At 42.2% G+C, this 26,148-nt stretch overlaps 1 protein-coding gene across 1 annotated transcript in view; it reads right to left on the bottom strand.

Moving 5' to 3' along the window:
• Positions 1-26,148, bottom strand: part of LOC129698002 (glypican-6-like) — a 738,013-nt gene that overhangs the window by 482,743 nt on the left and 229,122 nt on the right. Inside the window, exon 2 of the mRNA XM_055636811.1 lies at positions 386-544. Coding sequence (XP_055492786.1) covers positions 386-544 — 159 coding nt within the window. The remainder of the gene's footprint in view (positions 1-385; positions 545-26,148) is intronic.

Genomic DNA, 26,148 nt, shown 5'->3' with positions numbered 1-26,148 from the left:
TTCTTTGCCTTACCTCCTCAATTGCATTAACATTTGGCGATTCACTAGCAACCATTAATGTCCTTTGTAATGTGCAGAGTCTGCAACAAAGGTATATTTATACCACAATAGAAAGCAACGACTTTGTGAAGAGCAGGTTTCCAGGAGCAATGTCTACTCTCATCATGACCATGAGTTAAATAAAGCTTGAAATAATCTCATGCCTGTTGACAGTTATTGTTGACAGTTATGTCGTGGTATGGGATAACAAAGAAACTTAGATTGAAAAACATTTCCAAATTCCATCTGATTCTTACACGAAAATAATGTCTAAAATGTGCACGTGTCCAACGAAAAACATATGTGAGTGTCAAAAGAGGGTGTCAAAATAAATCAATGCACTCACCATCAAACTTCTTATGTCTGGAAACAAATGTTGTGCGGAGAAAATGACTTGTTTCTTCCACCATATTTTCAAACTCCAGTTTGCTCTGCTGGCTCAACCTGTCCTCCATTTCCGAAGTGCAGCATGTATAACCTTGTGCACATATCTGCAGGTGCTCCCCTGAAGACATTGAAGACAAAATTAGTTATTTCATGGCAAGAAAATTAGGCATCCAATGAGAATTTTAATGGAAACTAGACCGTGGGACCCGTTGGGCCCCGTTCCCACAATGCAATATTCCACCACTCACCCGTTCCCCCATGCAACCTGTTTCCACCATTCACCCGTTTCCTGAACTCAACCCGTTCGCCCAACGCAATATTCCACCACTCACCCATAACCCCCAACTGCGCAGGTGCGGCTCATTTCTCTCATCCCCCAACACTCCCTCCCCTTCAACCTCTCATTTCTCTCCCCTCTCTTCGTCCTCCACACCCTCCCTCACCTCTCTCTACATCTCCTTTCCCCTGCCCTCATTCACTCCCTCCCTCGATAACCCCTCTCCCCTTCCTACCCCGTCCTCTACATCTATCTCCCTGCTCCCCCACTCCTCACCTCTCCCTTATCTCACTCACCCACTGAACACAATGTTTAAAAAGCATTTCTCCTCCTCCACGGCCCTACTCCCTCCCTCATCTCTCCCTCCCTCTCCTTTCCCCTAACCTCAGTCGGCGCACCCCAGAGCCAATCAATTGTCCCCACGTGGGGGGGGGGGGGGGGGGGGGGGGGGGGGGGGGGGAGGGCCGTGCACACTCACCTTCCCCCATCCCACCCCCACAATGAAAAAACTCGATTTTTTTGTAAATTAAACCTCTCCCCTATTCCACTTCCCCCCACCCCCTACAATGACAACCGCAATTTTTTTTTGAAATTAAACCTCACGTTGGGGGTGGCATTACTCCCTGGAGCCCATAACCATGTCATGGTGGGGGGGGGGGGGGGGGGGGGGGCGGGTAAACTCACCTCCCCCCTCCAAACCACAAAGAAAATTTGGATTTTTAAAAATAAATGAAACCTCAACCCAGGAATTTGATTATAACGGATCTTTAAATTGTACTATCTCCTCCGGTCTTGTTTAATGTTTTTTTTAAAAAACAATTAACTTCTTTTTCACTGGAATTTCAGACATTCCCTCAAAAGAGCCCATTATTCCAGTGAAATTTTAAAGAACTATGAGTATAACGTGCCCTTTTTACGCTCACAAATTAAAAAAAGTGTGCAGTGTTTGAAAGGGCAGAATGCGTGGCAGTTTCATTTTATTATTATGATTCTTCTCTGTTGACCATGTTAAACAGATCAGTCCTCCCAGAGGATTATTCTGATTTTTCAGTTTAAAACCTATGCCATTTCTATTCAAATACATGGTTTAAATTATTAAGTGAAATGACTGTGTTAGAAGGTATAATAATAGTTGGAATTTTAACTAATCCATTGCAGATTTGTCTTCGAAAGGCTGGAAAAGAGAGGCAGGGCTGTGTCAAGAGTTTTGTCAATGATAGGTGGATACAGATGAGGGGTGTTTGGGTGGAGTAAGTGACAAACGCAAGAGGTGAAAAGGAGACAAAAGGGTGTCAAATAAGGAGAGGAGGTCAAATATACGGAAATTGAGCAGATTGGAGCAGAATGGGAGCAGGATAGCTGGGGGATTGTGTCAAAATGTGTGCACATCAGGCTGGGGAGGCACATGGGAAAGAGAGTCAGGGTACTGCTTAAAATTGGAGAGTCCTATGGTACAATGAACTCCCCAATTTTAAGTAATACCCCCCCCCTATTTTTGCTGTGCGCACCATTCCCCCACCCCAGTGTGCAAACATTTCTCCCATCATCTCCCACTCTCTCCTTAGTCACGGAGTCACATAGCATAGAAACAGGCCCTTAGACTCAATTTGTCCATGCCAACCAAGATGCCCCATCAAAGCTAGTCCTATTTACCCATGTCATAGAAACATAGAAACATAGAAATTAGGTGCAGGAGTAGGCCATTCGGCCCTTCGAGCCTGCACCGCCATTCAATATGATCATGGCTGATCATCCAACTCAGTATCCCGTACCTGCCTTCTCTCCATACCCCCTGATCCCCTTAGCCACAAGGGCCACATCTAACTACCTCTTAAATATAGCCAATGAACTGGCCTCAACTACCCTCTGTGGCAGAGAGTTCCAGAGATTCACCACTCTCTGTCGGACCCATATCCCATATACATTTTGTGACATGAGAAGCTAGACCTGAAATTTGGTAATATAATTTGTCTCATCTACTCTGCTTACATATTTAATTTCTACAACAAAATTGGTTCCTGAAAAATTCACCTTTAAAACTTTAGCTTCTTGCCTTCGTGAGCCAATATATTATTTGTACCTGAGAAGGTCAATAGACACCTTGCTTAGATTTCTTAAGTCTCAGGTTCTCTCTTAATTTCTTGACTAAAGGGATATAATGTGGCTTGCACCAGGAAATACAGCCCCGTCCTGTCATTGAAGATACAAAAATTGCTGCATAGGCCTCACAACCATGTTAAATTTATTCTCAAGTAAAATAATACATTAGATCATAACATTTGCACTGAATGCCAGGGATAAAGAAGTGGCCAGCTAGCATTCCATTTTAGTTAACGCTTTTCATTTGTAAGGCATCAAGTGAATAATTTCATCTTGAAGCTATCAATGCAACTGAACAGAAAAATTAACAAAAGATAGTTTTCAAGATGCTGTAAAGGGCTTGAGTGCAGATAGGGGTGCAGTTAGCAGTTAGTATCGTCAAGAGTGCAGGGAAATTGTTGCATCTCTAAGGATCTGAAATATTCCAGATTCTTAATGGTAAACCAATAAGTAAGCTGCTCTTCATCTCATCCAATGGACTTAAAAAATTATCTCAGAGAGAAAAAAAACAAACGTGTAGTAAGGAACTACAGATGCTGGTTTAAACCGAAGATAGACACAAAAATCTGGAGTAACTCGGCGGAACAGGCAGTATCTCTGGAGAGAAGGAATCCGAAACGTCACCCATTGCTTCACTCCAAAGATGCTGCCTGTCCCGTTGAGTTACTCCAGCTTTTTGTGTCTATCTCCGAAAAAAACAAACGTGTTTTCTACATTTATTGAATAAAATAAAGTGCTTTCATGCAAAAGATGACAGAGAAAACAAATAGATCATGCTCAAGGGCACTTGAAACATTTGCAAACTTCAGAGATTGAAATGAAAGTTTGTAAAAGCAGCAGATTTCATAAGAATAGCCATACATCCTTTGCAAATGCTCAACAGAACAAATTGTGGCCTGTCACCTTCACTTTGCCATCTGCAATAATTCATGGCAAAGACATACAATCAACAGTTAATACAATAATTAAGTGTATTAAGTGCTTATGTGAGAGTTTCTGTTGTGAAATATTCAATTTTCCATGGAGTTATCACTAGCAGGAAAAGAGATACTCAATAATTTAGTGAGGCAAACAAGGGCACTCGTGCACATTTCATTCATTATTACCTCTCTTTCAATAGATCATTAATGTGCACATCCAAGCTTTTCCTTGCTAGTTGTGAGTGAGTGTGGAGGAGGGCCCTTATTGTGTCTTCAAAAATTCACAAAGCTGGGTGAGAATATGAGCAATTAACATATTTATCTCTAATGTGCTCAGTAGTTAAAGCAACTTCATTAAATGACTGAAAACCTATAAATCTCCTTTCCATACTGAAAACACAATACAAATCTGGATATTTTCTTATTTGCTAATCCCCCCCTAAAAATATCACAAACTCCCTGCTGGACCCTCTGCAGTTTGCATATTGGGCCAATAGATCTGTGGATGATGCAGTCTACCGGGGCCTGCACTTCATTCTACAGCACCTAGACCGCCAGGGGATCTATGCGAGGATCCTGTTTGTTGATTTTAGCTCTGCATTCAACACCATTGTGCCAGAGCTACTACACTCCAAACTTTCCGAGTTGACTGTGCCTGAACACTTTTGTCAGTGGATGACCAACTTCCTGACAGACAGGAAGCAGCGTGTGAGGCTGGGAAAGCACATCTCGGACAAACAAACACTCAGCATAGGAGCACCGCAAGGCTGCGTACTCTCTCCTCTCCTCTCTCTACACCAACAACTGCACCTCCACAGACACCTCTGTCAAGCTTCTCAAGTTTGCGGACGACACAACCCTGATTGGACTGATCCAGGATGGGGTGGAATCTGCCTACAGACAGGAAGTGTCACAGCTGGCGTCCTGGTGCTGTAGCAACAACCTAGAGCTCAATGCTCTTAAGACAGTGGAATTGATTGTTAACTTTAGGAGAGCCCCCCCTCCACTCACGCCACTCACCATCAACAACACCACAGTCACATCTGTGGAGTCTTTTAAGTTCCTGGGAACCATCATCTCCAAAGACCTTAAGTGGGGGGCTACCATCGACTCCACAGTCAAAAAGGCACAACAGAGGATGTACTTCCTGCGGCAGCTGAGGAAGCACAATCTGCCACAGGCAATGATGGTCCAATTCTACACGGCCATCGTAGAGTCTGTTCTCACCTTCTCCATCATGGTCTGGTTTGGCTCAGCCACCAAGCACGACACCTGGAGGCTGCAGCGAATCGTCCGATCAGCAGAGAAGATTATTGGCTGCAACCTTCCCTCCATTGATGAACTGTACACTGCAAGGGCCAGGAAGCGAGCGGGCAAGATCATCTCCGACCCCTCTCACCCTGGCCACAATCTCTTTGAATCACTTCCCTCTGGAAGGCGACTCCGGACTGTCAAAGCTGCCACAGCCAGGCATAAAAACAGTTTTTATCCACGAGTAGTTGCTCTATTCAACAGCCAAAAATCTGTAGCCTCTCTTTGATCTGGTATTTTGTTGGTTCACATGTTTGATCAATGGTGTTTTATCATTAATGTTTTATTATTATTAATGTTCAGTGTTTTCTGAGCCATTCGTAACAGTCACTGTATGTCATGTTGTTACTTGTGGGTGGAGCACCAAGGCAAATTCCTTGTATGTGAATACTTGGCCAATAAACAAACTTACTTACTTACTTACTTACTTACCATTAGAGAGACAATTTTCAGCCAATTCAATTTTCACTCCATATGACATTAAGAAACAGCTGAAGTCACAAGATTGAACAAAGCCTATGGAACCAGCCAAGAACTCAGTAGCAGCGAAGGCTTGCAGCTGTTCCAGCATAGTTACAATGCTGCTATCTGCACACAATATGGATAATTGCCCAGGTATTTCCTTTCCATAAAAAAACAAGATAATTTAAGTTTGGCTAATTTCCACTCAGTTAATATGCTCTCACTTATCAAAGTGATGATGAATATGGTATCATCACGCTGTCAAGCAGCAAATACTAATAATCTGCTCCCCAATGCCTATAACTCGCCAGTCATTAGCCTCGGGTGTAATAACAATGGGTGTGCCTGTGGCAGATGAAAGATCGGCCTTCCTGAGTGAATCCGCAGAACGCGTATGGAATCCCTGGTTGTGTCTTCTGGACCTGCACAGTCCAGCTGTCAGAGTATTTGCAGAACACTTTAACTTCTCCCTACACTATTCTGAAGTCCCCACCCGCTACAAAGCAACCAGTATCATCCCAACGCCAAAGAAAGGCAAGATAGTGTGTCTTCATGATCACTATCCAGTTGCTTTGATTTCTACCAACATGAAGTGCTTTGAGAGACTGCAGATGTTACATATTAACATCTGCCTCCCAGACAGCCGTGATCCACTGCATTTTGCCTACCATTGCAATAGATCCTCAGCATTTGCATTCACCCCGGCTCTACACTCAGTTCTGGAACACATTGATTACAAGGAAACTTACTTCAGACTCCTATTTATTGACTGTGGTTCTACCACAAACACCATAATCCCATCCAAAACATCTCCAGCATCCTGGACCTAAGAGTCAACACTCCCCTCTGTCATTGTCTTCGGCTTTCTGACCCATAGACCACAATCAGTGAGGTTAGGTGACAATACATTCTCCACATTCATTCTCATCACCAGTACCCAACAAGGATGTGTTCTCAGCCTCCGATTTATACTCCTTCAACACTCAAGATTGTGAGATCAAATCCTGCTTTACCACAACTACAAGTTACGAATCTCGAATAATAACAAAATGGAGTATAAGGAGATAAATACCTAACAAACATGGTGTCAGGATAATAACCTGACACCGTGATAGTAAGCAGGGCAACACAGTGGAGCTGGTAGAGCTGCTGACCACGAGGGTGTCCTCTGAGTACTCCACTCACGTCCCAAAGACGTGTGGGTTTGTAGGTTAATTGGCCTATATATATTGCCCCTAGTGTTAGGGAGTGGGTGTGAAAGTGGGATAACATAGAACTAGAGTTAATGGGTGATCAATGGTTGGTGTGGACTTGATGGCCTGAAGGGCCTGTTTCCATGCTATATCTCTAAACTAAAACTAAAGAGAAAGTATTTCATATTTTGCTCAAAATTCCAGCGTCTGCAGTTACTTGTATCCTCAGCCCATCTAATCTCTTCTTGTAAATGTCCTCATATCCTAACACATGGGAAATCAAAAGTGCTTCATGACAGGCCAAATATTTGTAGAAAGGATTACTAGTTTATGGATTTCTTGGCAAGGCCAAGAGCTGCGTGTTAAGATGTTTTGGGGTTTGGTCATCAGACATCTTAAGGATGTAGGAAGCGGGCAACTCAGACAACAAATGGACAGATACTTAAAAAATCCTGTGTGCATTTTTCTCTCTAACTAATATGAAAGTCTGAAGACTAAAGGGCCTGTCCCACATTCACAACCTAATTCACAACCTCTGCCGAGTTTACCCATGACTCATACTCGCAGCATGGTCGTCACAATGTCGTAGGAGGTTGTAGGTAGGTAGTAGGTAGGTCGTGATACTAGTCGTAGGTACTCGTGGCATCAAGCAGGCTGGGGCGTTTTTCTAGCCTGATGTAAAATGTCCACGAGTAAAAAAGGTTGCGAATTAGGTTGTGAAAGTGGGACAGGCCCTAAAGGCTGTTCTAGCAAATGTGCTCATCAGTTCTTGATTGCCCTCCGAGATAGTTTAGCAAGTCACTCAGAAACTACAACATTAAAATGTTGCATGATTTAAACCATAGGTGAACCAGCATTGACTTCAGATGTGGAAAATGTTCTCACAGTCCAATTGACTTTATATCTGAATATTTGCAGACTAATGTCTATGTTGGAACTGCTGCCTTACAACTAGTCATGAAACAGAATCATATATTATAAACTTCCAAATAATTCAAGATCCAGATACTCATACATCAGAAACACGGTTTTAAAAATGGCCATTAGGATGAATCTTTATAAAACAATTCTGGTCATAGATCTTGAGGTCACAGCAAAGGTTTACTAAAATACTAAAATAGTTCCTGTGATGAGAACCTGTGAGGAGATCCTGGATGAGGAACATTATGAGGAATCTGCAAAAGGCTTAAGGAGAAAAATGCTGGTGAGAACTAAACAGAACAGCTGGAAGGAAAATGTCTGTGATTTAAAGACTCATTTAGGATTTTTGACTATCATAAGTGATCAGCATCTGGGCTGCATTGCCTCACCAGATGATGGAGACAGATTTAATTATAGCTTTCAAAAAGGAATTGATGAAAAAAAATGCAGGTCTCAGGAGAAAGAGAGGGGAGTAAGTCTAGATGCATTGTTCTTGCAGAGAGCCAACAAAGACTCAAAGGGACCAAATCACTTCATCCTGTGCTATTACCATTCAAGATTTAACTGAAACCATTAGCAGTACTAATCAACTGCTGATTTGTATCTTTATTGCATTTAATTCGAAGTCAAAATAGTGCATTCTAACTTTAAGTAGGTTACTTGTGAGGTCAATTTTGAAGTAGTACTTTTAAGTTTTGCTCACTTTAACATTTCAAAATGACAACTGCCCAACAGGGAAGGTAATACAAGTGGTAGGATATAAATGAGAAAATTTCAGGTCCAATTAACTGGGAGATTCAGAACTAAACTGGTTTTGATTAGGAAAATCAAAAAATGCAACGAGTTCAGATCTAAATGTCTAAAATGAATGGAAGGAATAGATGCGGTAAATAAAACTTGAAAATAAATTAAAGTTGAAGAGGCCAAGGAACACCGATGGATTTAATCAGCAAACCTGAATCGATACTTATGATTGGTAAGAATTTAAGCAGCTGTGTGAAATATAATCTCATGTGAAGTTGTTAGTATCACTTTGTTCACAAGATGTGCAAGCATCTACTCAAGACAGAATTGAGAGTTGGGCATCAATAAAGATTTTGAAATGTTGAGTTTATTTGATGCTTTTGAAGCTACCTACATCCTGGCAAAGTTATTCTAAAAGGGTTCTGCTGAAGCTCACCCAGGTGGCATGAAAATCCTAGGCAATGATGTGGGAGGTAAACCAAGAGTATCCTTATTCAATTATTTTCTCTAGTAATTTAGCATTGACTAAAATCCATGGTGGACTAAAGGACACAAAGAGCTGGAGTAACTCAGTAATAAGAAGGATCTCGACCCGAAACATCACCTATCCATGTTCTCCAGAGATGCTGCCTGACCTACTGAGTTACTCTAGCACTTTGTGTTTTTTTTAATATATTAACAAGCATCTACAGTTCTCTGCTTCAACATCCATGATGACTGTTTATCAAATCTGTCCAGCGCCTGAGAACTTGGTCTTTTGCCTTTAAAATAATTTGTCTTCTTACTAAAAAAAACCCAATGTTGGTACATACGCATAAAGACGCCTTTGGAACTGCAAGACTTCATCAACAACATCACAATCAAATCATCCTGTCATTTTAACTGGCATCTTCTGAAGCCTTCCTGGACTACATTCAAAACAAATATAAACAATATTTATGCATATTCTTGAAATCTGTCTGACTGCAAGCACAATACGCTATTCCAGCGAACTGTATCACAAACAGTGTGTACAGGTACCAGTTTCACACCAGCATATGTTTAAGATGCAGCAGCAACACTGACACAAGAGTAGTTGTGCATTTATTCAATGGTTCACCACTAGCTTCTGCATCTCAGCAAAATGTTAAAAGTTAGGGAGCAGCTGCACTCAGTGTGCTAATTCATGTCAATGACACACGAGTACTGTTAAACCAAAAAAATTTAAGAACATTAGTTTCAGACTATGATACTCCAGTCAATGAAAATTTGTAAGTGTTAATGTGCATCTAACGTGGAAACATAAACATGAGTCGTTAAATAATTCTGATGTTGCTATTTTCCTAAATCGTTTTCAATTAATGTGAAGTGTGCAATACATTTTATACAATCAAAACAAACAAGCTGTTTTAGGTTTGGTATTGTGGAATGAGTAAACATTAATTAATAATCTTGTTGTTAAGGGGCCTTTTGATGATCACAGTATTATGGAATTTTACATTAAGATCAAAATTGATTTAATTTAATCCCAAAACAGGGTCTTAAATCTAACTTAAATAACCTAAAGGTTTCAGACATGACTTGCATGTAGTAAATTTGGAAACTATATTAAAAAGGTTTGACAGAAGATAAGCAATGGATAATATTTAAATACATAGTTTACAATAGAAATACTGCATGAAAAACCCAATGTGAACTGTAGTCCTCCCACAAATAAAAAGGATGGAATTAAAGCAAAGAGGATTATAAACTGATACCTTCCAGAAATGAGTGTGTAAATGGAATCACCCTTAAAAGTAGCCATACATACACATGGAGTAATGCATGACTAAGAGTGCAGCTGTGCAAAAACACTAGTGCAAACCACTGTCCTCCTTGCTGCAATGCTGAAAACCTGTTATGAATCCAGCAATCAATCTCACCATGGATCTGTGCAGAGAGACTGTCTGTGATAATATTATTTGGTGGGCCACGGCAAGCGATGGGGATGCCCCATATTGTGGGCCTGCCCCAGTAAGTACGGTGAGTATGGACCATTGTTAGTGATAAGGAACATGTGTTGGCAGAGTCCCGGGTTGCTGTGATCTCCCTCACTATTTCCTGATGGATGTGATGGAAGCTTCTGCCTTGTCCTTTCTTGTTTGGCTGCACTGCTCTTCCCAGCCTAGAGATATCTCTGCAGCTTAAGCTCACCAAGCTGAAGGGGGAAGTGCAGGTTTAGGACAGAAAATATTAACTTGTGGCAACTGGGCACATGGAAAATAAAGTATGATTGAGCAGTACGAAGATGGACTCATGAAAGAGAAATCACCTTTAACAAAACTATTAGTCTTGTGTGATTGTAACTAGAAAATAGATATGGGCAATGTGTCAGAACTCAGAAAAATCATTGGTACACAAGTCACTGAAAGTTAATGTGCAGGCAATGCACACAACTAGGAATGAGACAATGTTATGTTGGTCTTTACTGCAAGAGGATTGGCGTATAATAGTAAGGATACCTTACTAAAATTACATGGGACTCTGAAATTACCACATCTGCAATATTGTGTTCAGGTTTTATCCCTCTATTCTAGGAAGAATATAATTATTATAGAAGAAACATACAGATGAGCAAGGGAAGGTACAATGAAGGATTCCTACATTTATTCCAATTTACTTTGAGGAGAAACTAAGAAGATTGACCCTAAATTCTCTAACATGTGGAAGAATTATATATGATTTCATTGAAGCAAGAGGAGCGATTGACAGGAGAGATCCATGGGTGGCTTTCTTTGTTGAAATGTGAAAAACAAGGGTTAGCCATTCAAAGATGGGTTGCAATGAGATTTAATCACCCAGAATCTTTGGGTATTTAGGGAGTAAAAAAATTAAAATATATAAAATTATGAGAGGCATAGACAGATTGGACAGTCAAAATCTTTTTTTCCAGGGTGGAAACGTCAAACACTAGAGAGGATAGCTATAAGGTGAGAGGGGAAATGTTTAATGGAGATGTACAGGGCAATGCTGGGGGTCCGGAACCCATTGCCAGGGTGGTGGTGGACGCTGATGCGATTGTGGCGTTTAAAAGGCTTAGAAGTGCAAAAAATGGAGTGATATGTAGCATGTACAGACAGGTGAGTTCAGTTTAATTGTTATCATGTTTGGTGCAAACATTGTAGACTGAAGGGCACGTTCCAGTTCTATGATCGTCAATGTTGTATGTTTTATATGAGCATGTCCGGTGGCTCGGAGATAGAAAGATCAACCATAATCATAGTGAATAGTGGAGTAGGCATGAGGGGCTGAATGGCCTACTCCTTGCTTATTATGTTATAAGGTAGAGTCTTCATTTGCAAACATGTTTATGGATGCATTCACAAATAAAGGACAGATGCAAACATGTGTTCCAATGCAAGATCCAATGTGTGCTTGTAAATTACAGATGGTGCTGTCTGCTATCAGTGCAAGCTGTCCTATTGCATTGCCTGTATCAACTTTAAATAATGAATTGCTAGCGTAACAGCCTGCACAATTAAAAGTAGGTGCAATGTTGCTACAGGGGGTGGTGAAACTCTGTAGTGTCTGTGATCTGCTCATTTGAGTTGCTCCCATCAGAAAAGTAACATCTTCAGCCAGAGACAATGTAGTCCTTGACAAGCTTTGAAGTTTCCGTTTTGGCTGTCGCAGTCAACAGACATCAGCCTCAACTTCGGTGTTCCTCCTACTACTTCCAGCAGCTTGACCTATATTATACAGGCTCTGTATATTACACAGGCTCTGTATAATATGACTCAAGTTATTCCTGATTCGATGAATTAACAATTAAAAAAATGTCAGGCAATAACCATCTCCGACAACAGAATCTATTAATCTACCCTTGTTATTCAATGGAGCTGATGATTTTTATAACATCTTTTGGTTTGCCATTCCACAAATCGAAGGTTCTAAAATAACTAATTCATTTCATTTCATTCCATCTTGCCATTGAAAGCCAAGTTGAGCAAGGTTGCAAATTTGTAAAGCAAGTCGACTTCTCCATGCTGTCATAGGAACACAAGAGAGTAGAAGTAGGTCAATTGGCCCCTTTAGCCCTGCCCACCATTCAATATAATCATGGCTGATCTCCTTTTGTGCTGGTTCCCCATAACCTTCAATTTCTCGACCTTTTATCCATTGCCACCTTAAATATATCTAATGATCTGGCCTCTACTCTTCTTGCCGACAGAGGAGTCCAGGAATTCCCTAACCTCTGAGAGAATAAATCTCTATGCACCACAGTTTTAAAGGACCAGCCCTTTATTTCACAGCTCTGTCGCTTTGTTTATGACTCTCCCACTAGAGGACACAATTCAACATCTACCCTGTTAGTCCCCCTTAGGATTTTATATATTTGAATAAGATCATTCCACATTCTTCTCAATGCGAAGAATTCAGAACTAAACCATCTTGATGGGATAAGGACAATGGACAAAGGACAAAGGACATTTATTATCAAAGGACAATCCCCTCATCCCAGGAATTAGCCTGGTGAATCTCCTTTGGATTGCCTCCGATGTTACTATATATTTTTTTAGATAAAGGGACCAAAACTCTGTGTATTATTCCAGGTGTGGCCTCACCAAAACACTACATCTGCAACAAATCCTTCCTATTCATAAGATCCCCTTCTTAATAAAGGCTGATATATCTGTGTATCATCTATATTAACAATTTGGATGCAAATGTAGGCAGCATGATTAATAATGTTACTGATAACACCAAACAGCAATCAGTAAAGACGGTTGTTTTACATTACAACAGGGTCTAGAGCCACAGCAAAAGTGGGCAACAGAATGGCACATGGAACTTAACTTACACAAGTGTGAAGTGAGAAGTTAAAACAAGACAGTCCACACACAGTGATGCAGGGCCTATGGACTGCTGAACAACAGAGGCATCAAGAAGTATATAGAAACATAGAAAATAGGTGCAAGCATAGGCCATTCGGCCCTTCGAGCCTGCACCACCATTCAACATGATCATGGCTGATCATCCAACTCAGTATCCCGTACCTGCTTTCTCTTCATACCCCCTGATCCCTTTAGCCACAAGGACCACATCTAACTCCCATTTAAATATAGCCAATGAACTGGCCTCAACTACATTATGTGGCAGAGAATTCCAGAGATTCACCACTCTCTGTGTAAAAAATGTTTTTCTCATCTCACTCATCTTTTCTCATCTCATCTCAGTCCTAAAAGATTTCCCCTTTATCCTTAAACTGTGACCACTTGTTCTGGACTTCCCCAACATCGGGAACAAACCCCTACATGTGCCTATTTCCCCGAAAGTGACAACACAGTTTGGCAGAATGGTGAAGGTGGCATGTAGCACCTTTGTGTTCACCAGACAGGTGGATGTTGGCACTGACGAGCATGAGATATTAGGAGAAATGGAATAGGCTGGGACAGTTATCCCTGGAGCAATGGAAATTGGAGGGTGACCTTATTGGGATTTATAAATTAATACGGGGTATAGATAGAAACATAGAAAAAAGGTGCAGGAGGAGGTCATTCGGCCCTTCGAGCCAGCACCGCCATTCATTGTGATGATGGCTGATCGACCCCAATCAATAACTCCCCATATCCCTTGATTCCACCAGCCCCTAGAGCTCTATCTAACTCTCTCTTAAATCTATCCAGTGATTTGGCCTCCACTGCCCTCTGTGGCAGTGTATTCTATAAATTAACAACTCTCTGGGTGAAAAAGATTTTTCTCACCTCAGTCTTAAATGGCCTCCCCTTTATTCTAAGACTGTGGCCCCTGGTTCTGGACTCGCCCAACATTGGGAACATTTTCCTGCATCTAGCTTGTCCAGTCCTTTTATAATTTTATATGTTTCTATAAGACGTCCCCTCATCCTTCTAAACTCCAGTGAATAAAAGCCTAGTCTTTTCAATCTTTCCTCATGTGACAGTCCCGCCATCCCAGGGATCAATCTCGTGAACCTACGCTGCACTGCTTCAATCACAACAATCTCCTTCCTCAAATTAGGAGACCAAAACTGTACACGATACTCCAGATGTGGTCTTACCAGAGCCCTATACAACTGCAGAAGAACCTCTTTACTCCTATACTGAAATCCTCTTGTTATGAAGGCCAACATTCCATTAGCTTTCTTAACTGCCTGCTGTACCTGCACACCAACTTTCAGTAACTGGTGTACAAGAACACCCAGGTCTCGCTGTACCTCCCCCTTACCTAACCTAACCCCATTAAGATAATAATCTGCCCCCTTGTTTTTGCTGCCAAAGTGGATAACCTCATATTTATCTATATTATACTGCATCTGCCATGCATCTGCCCACTCACTCAACCTGTCCAGGTCACCTTGCAACCTCCTAACATCCTCTTCACAGGTCACACTGCCACTCAGCTTTGTGCCATCCACAAACTTGCTAGTGTTGCTCCTAATTCCCTCTTCCTCTCCCTCTTCCTCTCATTGGTAAACTGGTCACTCTCGGCCTCCCCACTGTCACATGTGCCTGGATAAAGGATTTCCTCACCAACCGGCCCCAGACTGTGAGACTCGGCCCCCACCTCTCCTCCACTCGCAGGTTGAGTACCGGTTCCCCACAGGGCTGTGTGCTAAGCCCCCTCTTATACTGTCTCTACACCTACGACTGTAGACCGGCCCTCAACAACAACCGCATCGTCAAATTTGCTGACGACACTACTGTGGTCGGACTTATTTCGAAGGGAGACGAGGCAGCCTACAGAGAGGAAGTCCTGAAGTTGACAACCTGGTGCTCAGAAAACAATCTGGCTCTGAACACCAGGAAAACAAAAGAGCTCATTGTCGACTTCAGGAGGCACAGCACCGACTTAGCCCCCCTACACATCAACGGCGAGTGTGTGGAGAGGGTCAACACCTTCCGGTTTCTCGGTGTCCACATCGCTGCCGACATCTCCTGGACGGACAACACGACAGCGGTCATCAAGAAGGCTCAGCAGCGGCTGCACTTCCTGAGGGTCCTCAGGAAGCACAACCTGGACTCTAACCTGCTGCTGACCTTCTACCGCTCGTCCATCGAGAGCCTGCTGACATACTGCATTACAGCATGGTATGGCAGCTGCACCATGGCAGACAGGGAGAGGCTTCAGAGGGTAACCAGGACAGCGCAGAGGATCATTGGCTGCCCTCTCCCCTCCCTGATGGACATCTACACCTCCCGCTGCCTTAGCAGGGCAAAGAAGATCATCAAAGACAGCTCCCATCCTGCGTTTGGACTGTTCGACCTGCTGCCCTCTGGAAGGCGCTATAGGTGCATCAAATCCAGGACAAACAGACTCAGGAATAGTTGCTTTCCGAGAATTATATCTACCATAAATTCAAATTCACACATGCACTGACTACACCGCCCAACACGGACTTCCATCTGTATATATGTATATATGATATATGTATATATGTCCCCCCCCCCCATCTCCCTTCTGCTTTTTGTTTTTTTTCTGTTTCTTTTCTTTGTTGTGCTAAATTGTATGTATGCACTGAGTACGAGCAGCTTTCAGTTTCACTGTACATGTATAGTGACAATAAATGGCATATCTCATATCTCTAATCATTAATACATATATTAAACAGTTGTGGCCCCAACACCGAGCCTTGTGACACTCCACTCTCCCCTGCCTGCCATTCTGAAAAGGACCCGTTCACTCCTACACTTTGCTTCTGGTCTGCCAACCAATTTTCTATCCATGTCAACACCCGACTCCCAATACCATGTGCTCTAATTTTAGTCACCAGTCTCCAGTGCGGGACCTTATCAAAAGCTTTTTGAAAGTCTAGATACACTACATCCACCGGCTTCCCTTCATCCATTTTACTTGTCACATCCTCATAAAATTCCAAATGATTAGTCAAGCATGATTTTCCTTTCATAAATTCATGCTGACTTGGACTAATCCTTTTACTGCTATCCTAATGCCCCATTATTACCTCTTTAATAATTGACTCCAGCATCTTTCCCACTACCGAAGTCAGGCTAACTGGTCTGTAATTTCTCGTTTTCTCTCTCGCTCCTTTCCTGAACGGTGGGATAACATTAGCTAACCCCCAGTCCACAGGAACTGATGCTGAATCTATTGAACATTGGAAAATGATCACCAATGCGTCCACTATTTCTAGAGCCGCCACCCTGAGGACCCTGGGATGCAGACCATCAGGTCCAGGGGATTTATCATCCTTCAATCCCATTAGCATACCCAATACTATTTCTCGCCTAATGAAAATTTATTTCAGTTCCTCTACCCCCTTAGATCCTCTGTCCTCCAGTACTTCTGGGAGATTGTTTGTGTCTTCCTGAGTGAAGACAGATCCGAAGTACCTGTTCAACTCTTCTGCCATTTCCTTGTTCCCCATAATAATTTCACCCGTGTCTGCCTTCAAGGGACCCACATTTGACTTTGCTATTCTTTTCCCCTTAAACATATCAAAATAAGCTTTTACTGTCCTTCTTTATATTCCTGGCCAAGTTCCCCTCGTACTTCATCTTTTCAGCCCGTATTGTCCGTTTTGTTTCCTTCTGTTGTCCTATGAAAGTTTCCCAATCCTTTGGCTTCCGGCTACACTTTGCTGTGTTATACATCTTTTATTTTAGTTTTATTCTATCCCTAACTTCTCTTGTCAGCCACAGTTGCCTCCTACTTCCCTTAGAACCTTTCTTCATTTTTGGAATTAAATGATCCAGCGTCTTCCGGATTATGCCTAGAAAACCTGCCATTGCTGTTCCACCATCATTCCTGCTAAGATCCCTTTCCAGTCTACCTTGACCAGCTCCCCTTTCATGCCTTCATAGTCCCCTTTGTTCAACTGCATCACTGACACTTCCGATTTAACCTTCTCCTTCTCAAATTGCTCCTTCTCCTTCGATTTAACCTTCTCCTTCTCAAATCTCAGATAAGGTGGATTATCATAATCCTTTCATCGGTTAGAGAAGGCCAAAACTAGAGTGCATAGTTTAAGATGAGAAGGCAAAGGTTTAAATGAGACCTGAGGGATCAAGTTTTTCCACACAGAGGGAGGTGGCTGTGAACTGCCAGAGGAAATGTTAGATACGGGTATAATTACAACATGCAAATGATTAGTGAGGTACATGGAATGGAAAGGTTTAGAGGGATATAGGCCAAATGCAGAAAAATGGGACTAGCACAGGTAAACATCTTGATCAGCATGGATGAGTTGAATGAAATGGCTTGTTTCCATAATGTTTAACACAAGGAAAGTGAAGGGCCTGTCCCACTTGGGCGTCATTTGCGCGTCATGCAGATGGTGCGCGAAGATTTTGTACATCCCAAAATCCTGGGCACTGCGCACAACCGCGCATCACTGCCTACGTCGCCCCACACCATGCGCGCGTAATGTGCACCATGCACGCATCACATGCGCGTCGTGTGTCATGCCGCGTAAATGATGTCGCGTAAATGACGCGCAAATGACGCCCAAGTGGGACAGGCCCTTTACTCTACATCATTTGGCTTCTTAACCACTTGTTGGAAGTGTCTGCTATCACTTTGCAATTCATGCATGAAAATACCTAGTTTCCATTGACCTCATTTGCAATCTCTCCCCATTTAGATCAATATCACAAAGATAGACAGAAAATGCTGGAATAACTCAGCAGGACAGGCAGGATCACTGCAGAGGAGGAATGGGTGACGTTTTGGATCGAGACCCTTCTTCAGACTAATTATCACCATTTATTGCTGTTGACTGCACCAATGTTGTATTGTCTTGATTGAAAAGCTGATGTTAACCCAAAATAAAACATTCCAAACAAAATGTTCCATTGAAACAAAGTGATTAGCGTATGCATTGCTCTAGTGTATATCTTCTGTATCTCATTCCCAATTCTGGTGCTATCTATGGCTGCAAAGTTCAATTGAGATAAATGCAGATGATCTTGAAGCAGCTCTGATCTTATGGTGCTCTCACCAAGTTAGAAGCAATCTACACTGGCTGGCTGGCAGCAAGCATGAAATCATTGCAAAATGGCAGGTATACAATGGCAGATTTTGACATCCCAAATAAACATCAGGGTCAGACTCTTTGCGGTCACCTGTAGCTCCCGACATACAGTCCTTCAGTAATCCTAGTAATCTATTAGAAATCATAGAAATCAGATTGGAACAATCTATAATTACAATAACCCCCTGCAAGCTGTAACAAAATTAATGTAACATGGCAGAGGTTTGTATGGCAGAATCTGAACTCTGGGAGACTGTGATATTAGGTGTCTTCTGCTCATGCTGCATGAAAACTGAAGCATTGATCATCTAAAACACAGTCTGACCAAGAATGTAGCTAGGTCACTCATGGTCTGGGATGCAGGATTTTTGGTAAACATCCAATGGCACCAAACATTTCATTGAAAATATCATTCAGCCGTCTTCTGCAACTCGCATGAAGTATTTAGCTGTCCTTTGCAGTGGAAATCGTTTGTGAACTTGTACTCTGGGGCCTGTCATCAACTCCAACCTTAGACCTTGCTATGGGTGCAGGTTTCTTCTGACCAGCAGTTGGAGATTCTACTTCCAAGATAATATCCACAGGATAGCTGAAATATAATGAGGGAGTTGGAAGAAATAAATCTTGGTATTTGAGAAAAAATTAAAATAGCAGGGTGAAGTGTAATTCAAAACAGGATTTTGTGAGTGGACTCCATTGTGTCTATTGTTTCAGCCTAACCAATGGACTTGTCTGAACAATGCCTACTTCCCTCTTTCACATTTGCCTGGACGATAATTAGATGAAGTTTTTAAAACGACAAATAAAACACACAAATGGATTATTAACATTCCCTACATTAATGGTACTCAGAGTATTTCCCCACAATTTGTTACACAGTACAAGCCAAATGCAATAACCAAAGCAGTAAGTCACTCTGCTTTCCTCTCAGTAAATCAACATCCTAAGTCTTTTGTTCCCAATGTTTCAGGTCAATTAAAGAATGAAAGTAATCCAAACACACAGATAATTAATTAAGTCTCTCCATTAAATGCACCTTTGGGAAAATCCATTTACTTCAAGTCCTGACCTTGCAATCTTTGGGAGAACTAACATAGTAAGATACAGAAAAATTAGCAACTGAGAGCTCACTATGTCTACTAAACTACTAAAAGGGAAAGTCTCTAGAGGTGTTCTTAATGAGACATGTGAAAGTCTCTCCATTACTGCCAAGCCTCATTCTATTTTTGCAGCTCCGTAACATTGAGTTCTACTTCTGACACCGTAATGCATGGGTAAAAAAAAGGTTTTCTTCTTCTCCGATAACATTTAACAGCATAGATCTGTTCAGCTCCAGCAACTAGCAGTATAGTTAGAAATGGTAGGAAAGCTGGTAGGAAAGCAATATTCAAACCATTGTTCCCATTCATATGTTTTTATTTTTGTCAAAAGGTGTTGTGCTAAGATATACCTCTTGTGCTATGAAAATCCTGTTACAAAGTCTGGATTCCAACAGTTGATTGCCATAATTTGAACTGGTCAGGAATTGGCAAATGAGATACCTGCAGGTTTTGCACTCAAATGGTGATTAAATGCAATATTCATTAAGCAGAACATATGTGCTCCTTAAAACCAGTTCCACTGAATACATTGATTTTGCAGCCTGAAGCCAGCCGCAGAAGCATCAGCCATGAAGGGGACATTTTGGTGGACTTTCTGAAGCAGCAACAAGAGTCTAGGTGGAGGGCTAGCAGAGCAGAAAGAAATTCCTGGACGTTGTAGGGAAGATAGCTTACTCAGCCTCCTGCCCTCACTCCTCCAGTAGCTTGTGTTGCTCTATCTGGCCTCACCCTCCTCTCGATCCTTATCCAGACAAAGATAACCATAGAAACATACCCATAACAAAGATCTCCGAGACCTAAGAAGGGTTTTGCCTGAAACATCACCGAGGTTTCTCCAGAGATGCTGCCTGACCCGCAGTGTTACTCTAGTGTTTTGCATCTATCTTTGGTGTTAACCAGCATCTGCAATTCCTACACATTTTGTTTCATTTTTCTTGTTGATTTCAGATGGACAGAGTTCATATAATAAATGCTACTAAACCAAAGTATCATGGATTATGGTGTAGGTGGTGATCTCATATTTATAGATAGGACCGAGGGAGAACATCTTGGGACATTTTGCTATAGTCATTTCTGCAAGTGATAAAACTCACAGGTGGAGCTTAGCATCAAATTAACTGAGACAAGGGCAAAATTGAGGATTACAATGAAATAAGTATTCTTAAGCGATGTCATGCACATGTGATCTAAATGCCAGCTGGGAGTGAAACACAACAACAAACTTGAAAGCCATATGTAATGTATTCATACATATTCATGCACATGTTAATGAGTTGGTGTTCCATATAAGCAGGGAAATGTTGGGTAATAAATCTCTCTCTCGTGATCTTGGCAAGCTTTTTTTTGTCGAGTTCCTCAAGCTGAATAGCCTTTGTACAGCTAGGTTTTAGGTGAATTGTTACACCAGAACAGACAGGGAAATCGAGGTTTTGGAAGGGACTTTAAACAAAAAAAGAGAACAACACGATGGCAGCGTCCCCGGGCTACATCGGAAACCTTGGCAATTTTGACAAGAGTAGAGAGCCGTTCAGCTTCTATATGGAGACAGCGAACATGTTTTTCACGGCAAACACATAATGGAGTTTAGTGGTGAAGGAGAGATACTGACTGAAACAAATAAGGCCGTTTGCGAACGCATGAAAGCGATTCTGCTTACGGAGATCGGTCCTGAAGTGTACGGCACACTCGTGAATCTCCTTGCGCCCATAAAGGCAAAAGACGTGTCATTCAATGACATTGTGAAGAAGTTGGAGGAGCACTTCAACCCAAAGCCTCTGGAAATTGCAGAAAGCGATAAATTTGGCACCAGAAACCAGAAACAGAATGAGACAATCAATGAGTACATTAGTGCCTTGAAAAACGTAACTTTGCACTGTAACTTTGGAACCTTTCTCGGACGCGCACTACGTGACAGATTTGTTTGTGGTCTGGTGGATGAACGAATTCAGTCCAAACTCATGAACACTCCTTACATTCGAGAAAGCATGCACGATTGCTACCGCAATGGAGATGGCATCAAAGAATGTTCACGTGTTTCATCCACCACGGTCTGCAGTGGCCGTTTACAGTCACATGGCCAAACCAAGAGGAGCTAAACCAAAACCAAAGTATGGTGGAGAACCGAGTTCAGCCACTTGTTATCGTTGCAACGGTAATCACTCATCCCAATTTTGTCTGTCCAAAATGGCCAAGTGCTATAACTGCCAGAAGAAAGGCCATATCGCCTCAGCATGTCGGGCCAAGCTTAAAACAGGAAACCAACAATCTGCAGGAATCAAGCAATAACACCAGAGAGGAGTTCACAACTTGGAGGTGAACCCAGATGGAAATGAACTTGGGTTGTACACCATTTACGCAACCAACATCGGTAAGCCTACAACCAGCCAAGGCATGGACTTTTGAACTAAACTATTGATAAATGAACAGTTAATCGATATGTGTATTGACATGGCAGTAGATTGTTCGGTCATGAGCAGAGACCTGTATGAAACAAAGTTCCCACATGATACCATTGTTTGAGAGTAAAGTCAAGCTGAGTACCTACTCGGGCGAAAATTTGGAGACAAATGAACTGTAAAGTTCAGCATCATGGTCAGTCAGTAACACTGCCCATCATAGTGGCCAGCTACAGAAATAAACCGACCCTCCTTGGAAAAAATTGACTGAGTAGAATAGAGTTAGACTGGAAGAACATTTTCAGCTTCGATTTGTCCAAATCACGTCTTGGAAACGTCATAAGCAAACACGCAAACATTTTTGCTGACAGTGACACGGGAATAACAGAGTACTCTGCACACATTCGACTTAAGCAAGATGTGAAACCTGTGTATTGTCGACCAAGACCTGTACCATATGCACTAAAGCAACAAGTGGAGGAAGAACTTGACGGATTAGAGTGGAATGGAGTACTCATGAAGACAGACCAGAGTAACTGGGCAACGCCAATTGTGGCCATACCCAAGGCCGACAAAACTGTTCAACTATGTGGTGACTACAAAGTCACAATCAACCAAGCCATTGATGATGAACAATATCCGTTACCAACCTCGCAAAATCTGTACGCAGAACCTAGAAGAGTCTTCACTAAACTGGATTTGCCTCACGCTTACATCCAACTCAATATCGACAAGGAAAGTCAGCAGTAATTGACTATCAACACACATAAGGGCTTGTATTCATCTACAAAGCTGCCCTATGGTGTGAAACCTCCCCGAAAAATGTTCAGTCTGTCAAGGACCGAATATTACAAGGCATTCCGCTCTGTGTGTGCAACCAGGATGACCTACTGATATTCACAGAGGGCAAGGTAGAACATCTGGAAATCCTTGAGCAAGTTCTCACACGACTGAACTGCCACAATGTCAAACTGCGTCAAAGTAAATGTGCATTTGCACAGTCAGAGGTGGTCTACCTTGGACTCAAAGTAGATGCCAACAGACTTCGCCCTGTGAAAGCGAAAGTTGAAGCAATAGTGAATGCTCCAAAACCCAACAATGTGTCAGAGCTACGATCATTCCTTGGGATGGTGCAGTTCTATGCACGATTCCTTCCAGATTTAACAACTGTGCAAAAGCCACTTCATCATCTGCTACAAAAAGATGTGAAATGGATGTGGGGAAAGGAACAGCAACGTGCATATGTCATCTACAAGGAAAACTTGACAAGTGACAAATTCCTTATTCACTACGATATGACATGCGAGATGAAACTTGCTTGTGATGCTTCAAGTTATGGTGTAGGTGTAGTGATCTCCCACATAATGAATGATGGGCAAGAAAACCCTATTGCTTTTGCATCCCGCACCCTATCACCGAGTGAGCGTAATTATGCACAGATAGAAAAGGAAGCACTCAGCATAGTGTTCGGAATCAAGAAATTCCATCAGTTTCTTCTCGGCAGACCATTCACCCTGGTGACTGATCACAAGCCACTACTGGTGATACTTGGTCGCAAGTCAGCTATACTTTCCATGGCGGCATTAAGGGTGCGGCGCTGGGCGATTTTGCTGTCCCAGTATGACTACAAGGTTGAGTTCAGAAGCACCAAGTGCAACACAGTTGCAGATGCGTTGTCCCGGTTGCCCAATGAGAACTCTGACGTGGGAAGTGAGAACTCAATCTACATACTGCAAGTGGTAGATGAAGACTTTCCAGTGACTGCAACAGAAATTGCAGCAGAAACAGAGAAAGACTGTGCTGAAGTGGTTCTATGAACAGTCATTGAACGGTTGGACTGAAATTGATAGTGGATTGAACTCAGATCTAAACTCAGAGCTGAAACCTTTCCATAATCAACGCCATGAATTATCATGTGAGCAGGGATGCATTAAGTGTGGTTACAGAGTAGTTGGACCAGAGTCTTTGAGAAACAAAATTATGAATGAACTTCATGTCGAACATCCTGGCATAGTAAGCATGAAGTCAATTGCCAGAAGTTTTATGTATTGGCCTGGTATTAACAGTGACATTGAGTCACTGGTGAGCAAATGTAGTGTCTGCCAAAATTGCCGGAGTAAACCACCAAAAACACCACTGCAACCCTGGTCATGACCAAGTAGACCTTTTCAGAGAGTTCATGTAGATTTTTCTGAAAAGGGTAATGATCACTTTCTGGTACTTGTAGATACTCATTCCAAATGGATTGAGGTTAAACATATGGGGTGAAGCATTACTACTGAGTGTACCATAGATGAGTTGAGATCAATTTTTGCATGCCATGGTTTACCAGAAGAACTTGTTTCTGATAACGGGCCTCAGTTTCGTTCAGAACGGTCCAAAGAGTTCATGCAGCGGAATGGTGTAAAACACACACTTGTTCCCCCATACCATCCAGCCTCCAACGGGGCGGCTGCAAGGTCTGTTAGAGTTGTCAAAGATGCTCTCAAGAAACAGGTTTTTCAGGGTAGTTCAAAGCTCAGCATGAAACATTGTTTGACTGAAGTACAGAACTACACAACAAACAACAACAGGTTACTCAACTGCAGGACTGTTGATGAAGAGAAGGCTAAGAATACACCTGTCCAGTTCAACCCAATTTGGCCTTGAGAGTTGAGCAAAAACAGTAAAGCCAAAAAGTCATTTTGACTCCCACAAAAAGGAGAGGTACTTCAAGCCAGATGAGTAGGTTTGTGTGCTCAGTCCTCCCAACACGTCCAGTTGAGACAAATGGGATGTTGTGAAAATAGTGGAAGTATGTGGAACAAAAAGATACTTAGCTGAAGTTGAAGATAGGAACAAAAGTGTTCATGTTGATCAAATGATTCCAGCCAAAGATGAACCAAAAACTCTGCATGAAGTCCTAATCCCTGAGTTTTTATCTGAAAGTGAGTTTGAAGAGACCACTGTGATTGAAACACAAAGTTCAGTTCAGGGGCGGAAATCCCGGGGGGGCGGGGGGCAGGGGGGACACGTCCCCCCCCCCCCCACCTGTTTAGAGCGGTGGGGGACCATCCCCCCCAGGATTTTTGAAATCCCGATTTTAAAATCTCTGCTTACCGCGAGACAGTGGGGGTGGGACTGCGGGAATTATGGCCCAGGTTTGTGGCCAGCGCAGAGAAGCAGCGCTGGTGTCCCATCAGTCCAGGCAGGGCTGTAGGTTAACCCGGCGAGCCAGGCAGAGTTGAGCTGCATTTTGCACTGGATTGAGCCTCCGAATCCTCGCGTGTATGTGAGTGTGCACATACGCGCGCGGCCGCCAAGAAATTGTGTCCCCCCCCTGTTCCCCGGTTCCCTCCATATTTTGATAGCGATTTCCGGCCTGGTTCAGTTAGTACAGACAAAGAAACAGATTCCTCTGGTCAAAGTCAGGGTACTAAAACAGAGCCAAACAAGCCTACAGTTGAGTCAACACTTAAACCTGTTACACCTGTTACTGTTAGACGATCAGGCAGGATCCGTAAACCAGTAGTCAGCTTAGGTTTGTAAGTTAAATAACTTACTGTATAAGTAAAACGAAAATGTGTAGATATTTAAAAATATATATTATGTTTTTCATTTAAGATTTCATAAATACTGTTTTATATCAAGTATCACAAGAACAAAATAGTAACTGAGTACTTAGATTTAATACTTAAAAAAAGGGAAGCAGTGTAATGTATTCATACATATTCATGTATATGTTAATGAGTTGGTGTTCAATATAAGCAGGGAATGTTGGGTAATAAATCTCTCTCTCGTGATCCAAGCAACCAGCGTGTAAGTTGTTATTCATTCTACCATCCAGAATATAACACTATATGATTTATTTTCAGTAAATTTTCAGGAAGAAGGTTGAAGTCAGTGACTCAGAGGCAGCTTGTAATTGTGGTGGAAGAAAATTCAATATTCAGAGGTTCATAGGACATAGGAGTAGAATTAGACTATTTGGCCCATCAAGTCTGCTCCGCCATTCGATCATGGCTGATCTATTTTTTCCTCGCAACCCCATTCTCCTGCCTTCTCCCCATAATCTTTGACACCCGTGATAATCAAGAATCTATCAATCTCTGCTTTAAAAACACCCAATGACTAGGCCTTCACTGTCACCACGGCAATGAATTTCACAGATTCAGATTCAGGAAATTTCTCCTCATCTACATTCAAAAGGTACATTATTTTATTCAGTGGCTTTGCCCTTTGGTCCTTAACTCTCCTACTTCTGGTGACATCCTCTCCACATCCACTCTATCTAAGCCTTTCATTATTCGATTGGCTTCGATGAGATGTCCTCTAATCCATCTAAATTT

Source organism: Leucoraja erinacea, chromosome 6 (assembly GCF_028641065.1).
Source record: "Leucoraja erinacea ecotype New England chromosome 6, Leri_hhj_1, whole genome shotgun sequence".
In the NCBI taxonomy this organism is placed as follows: Eukaryota; Metazoa; Chordata; class Chondrichthyes; order Rajiformes; family Rajidae; genus Leucoraja; species Leucoraja erinaceus.
The sequence above is the reverse complement of the archived record's forward strand: the minus strand, read 5'-3'. Positions and strand labels throughout refer to the sequence as shown.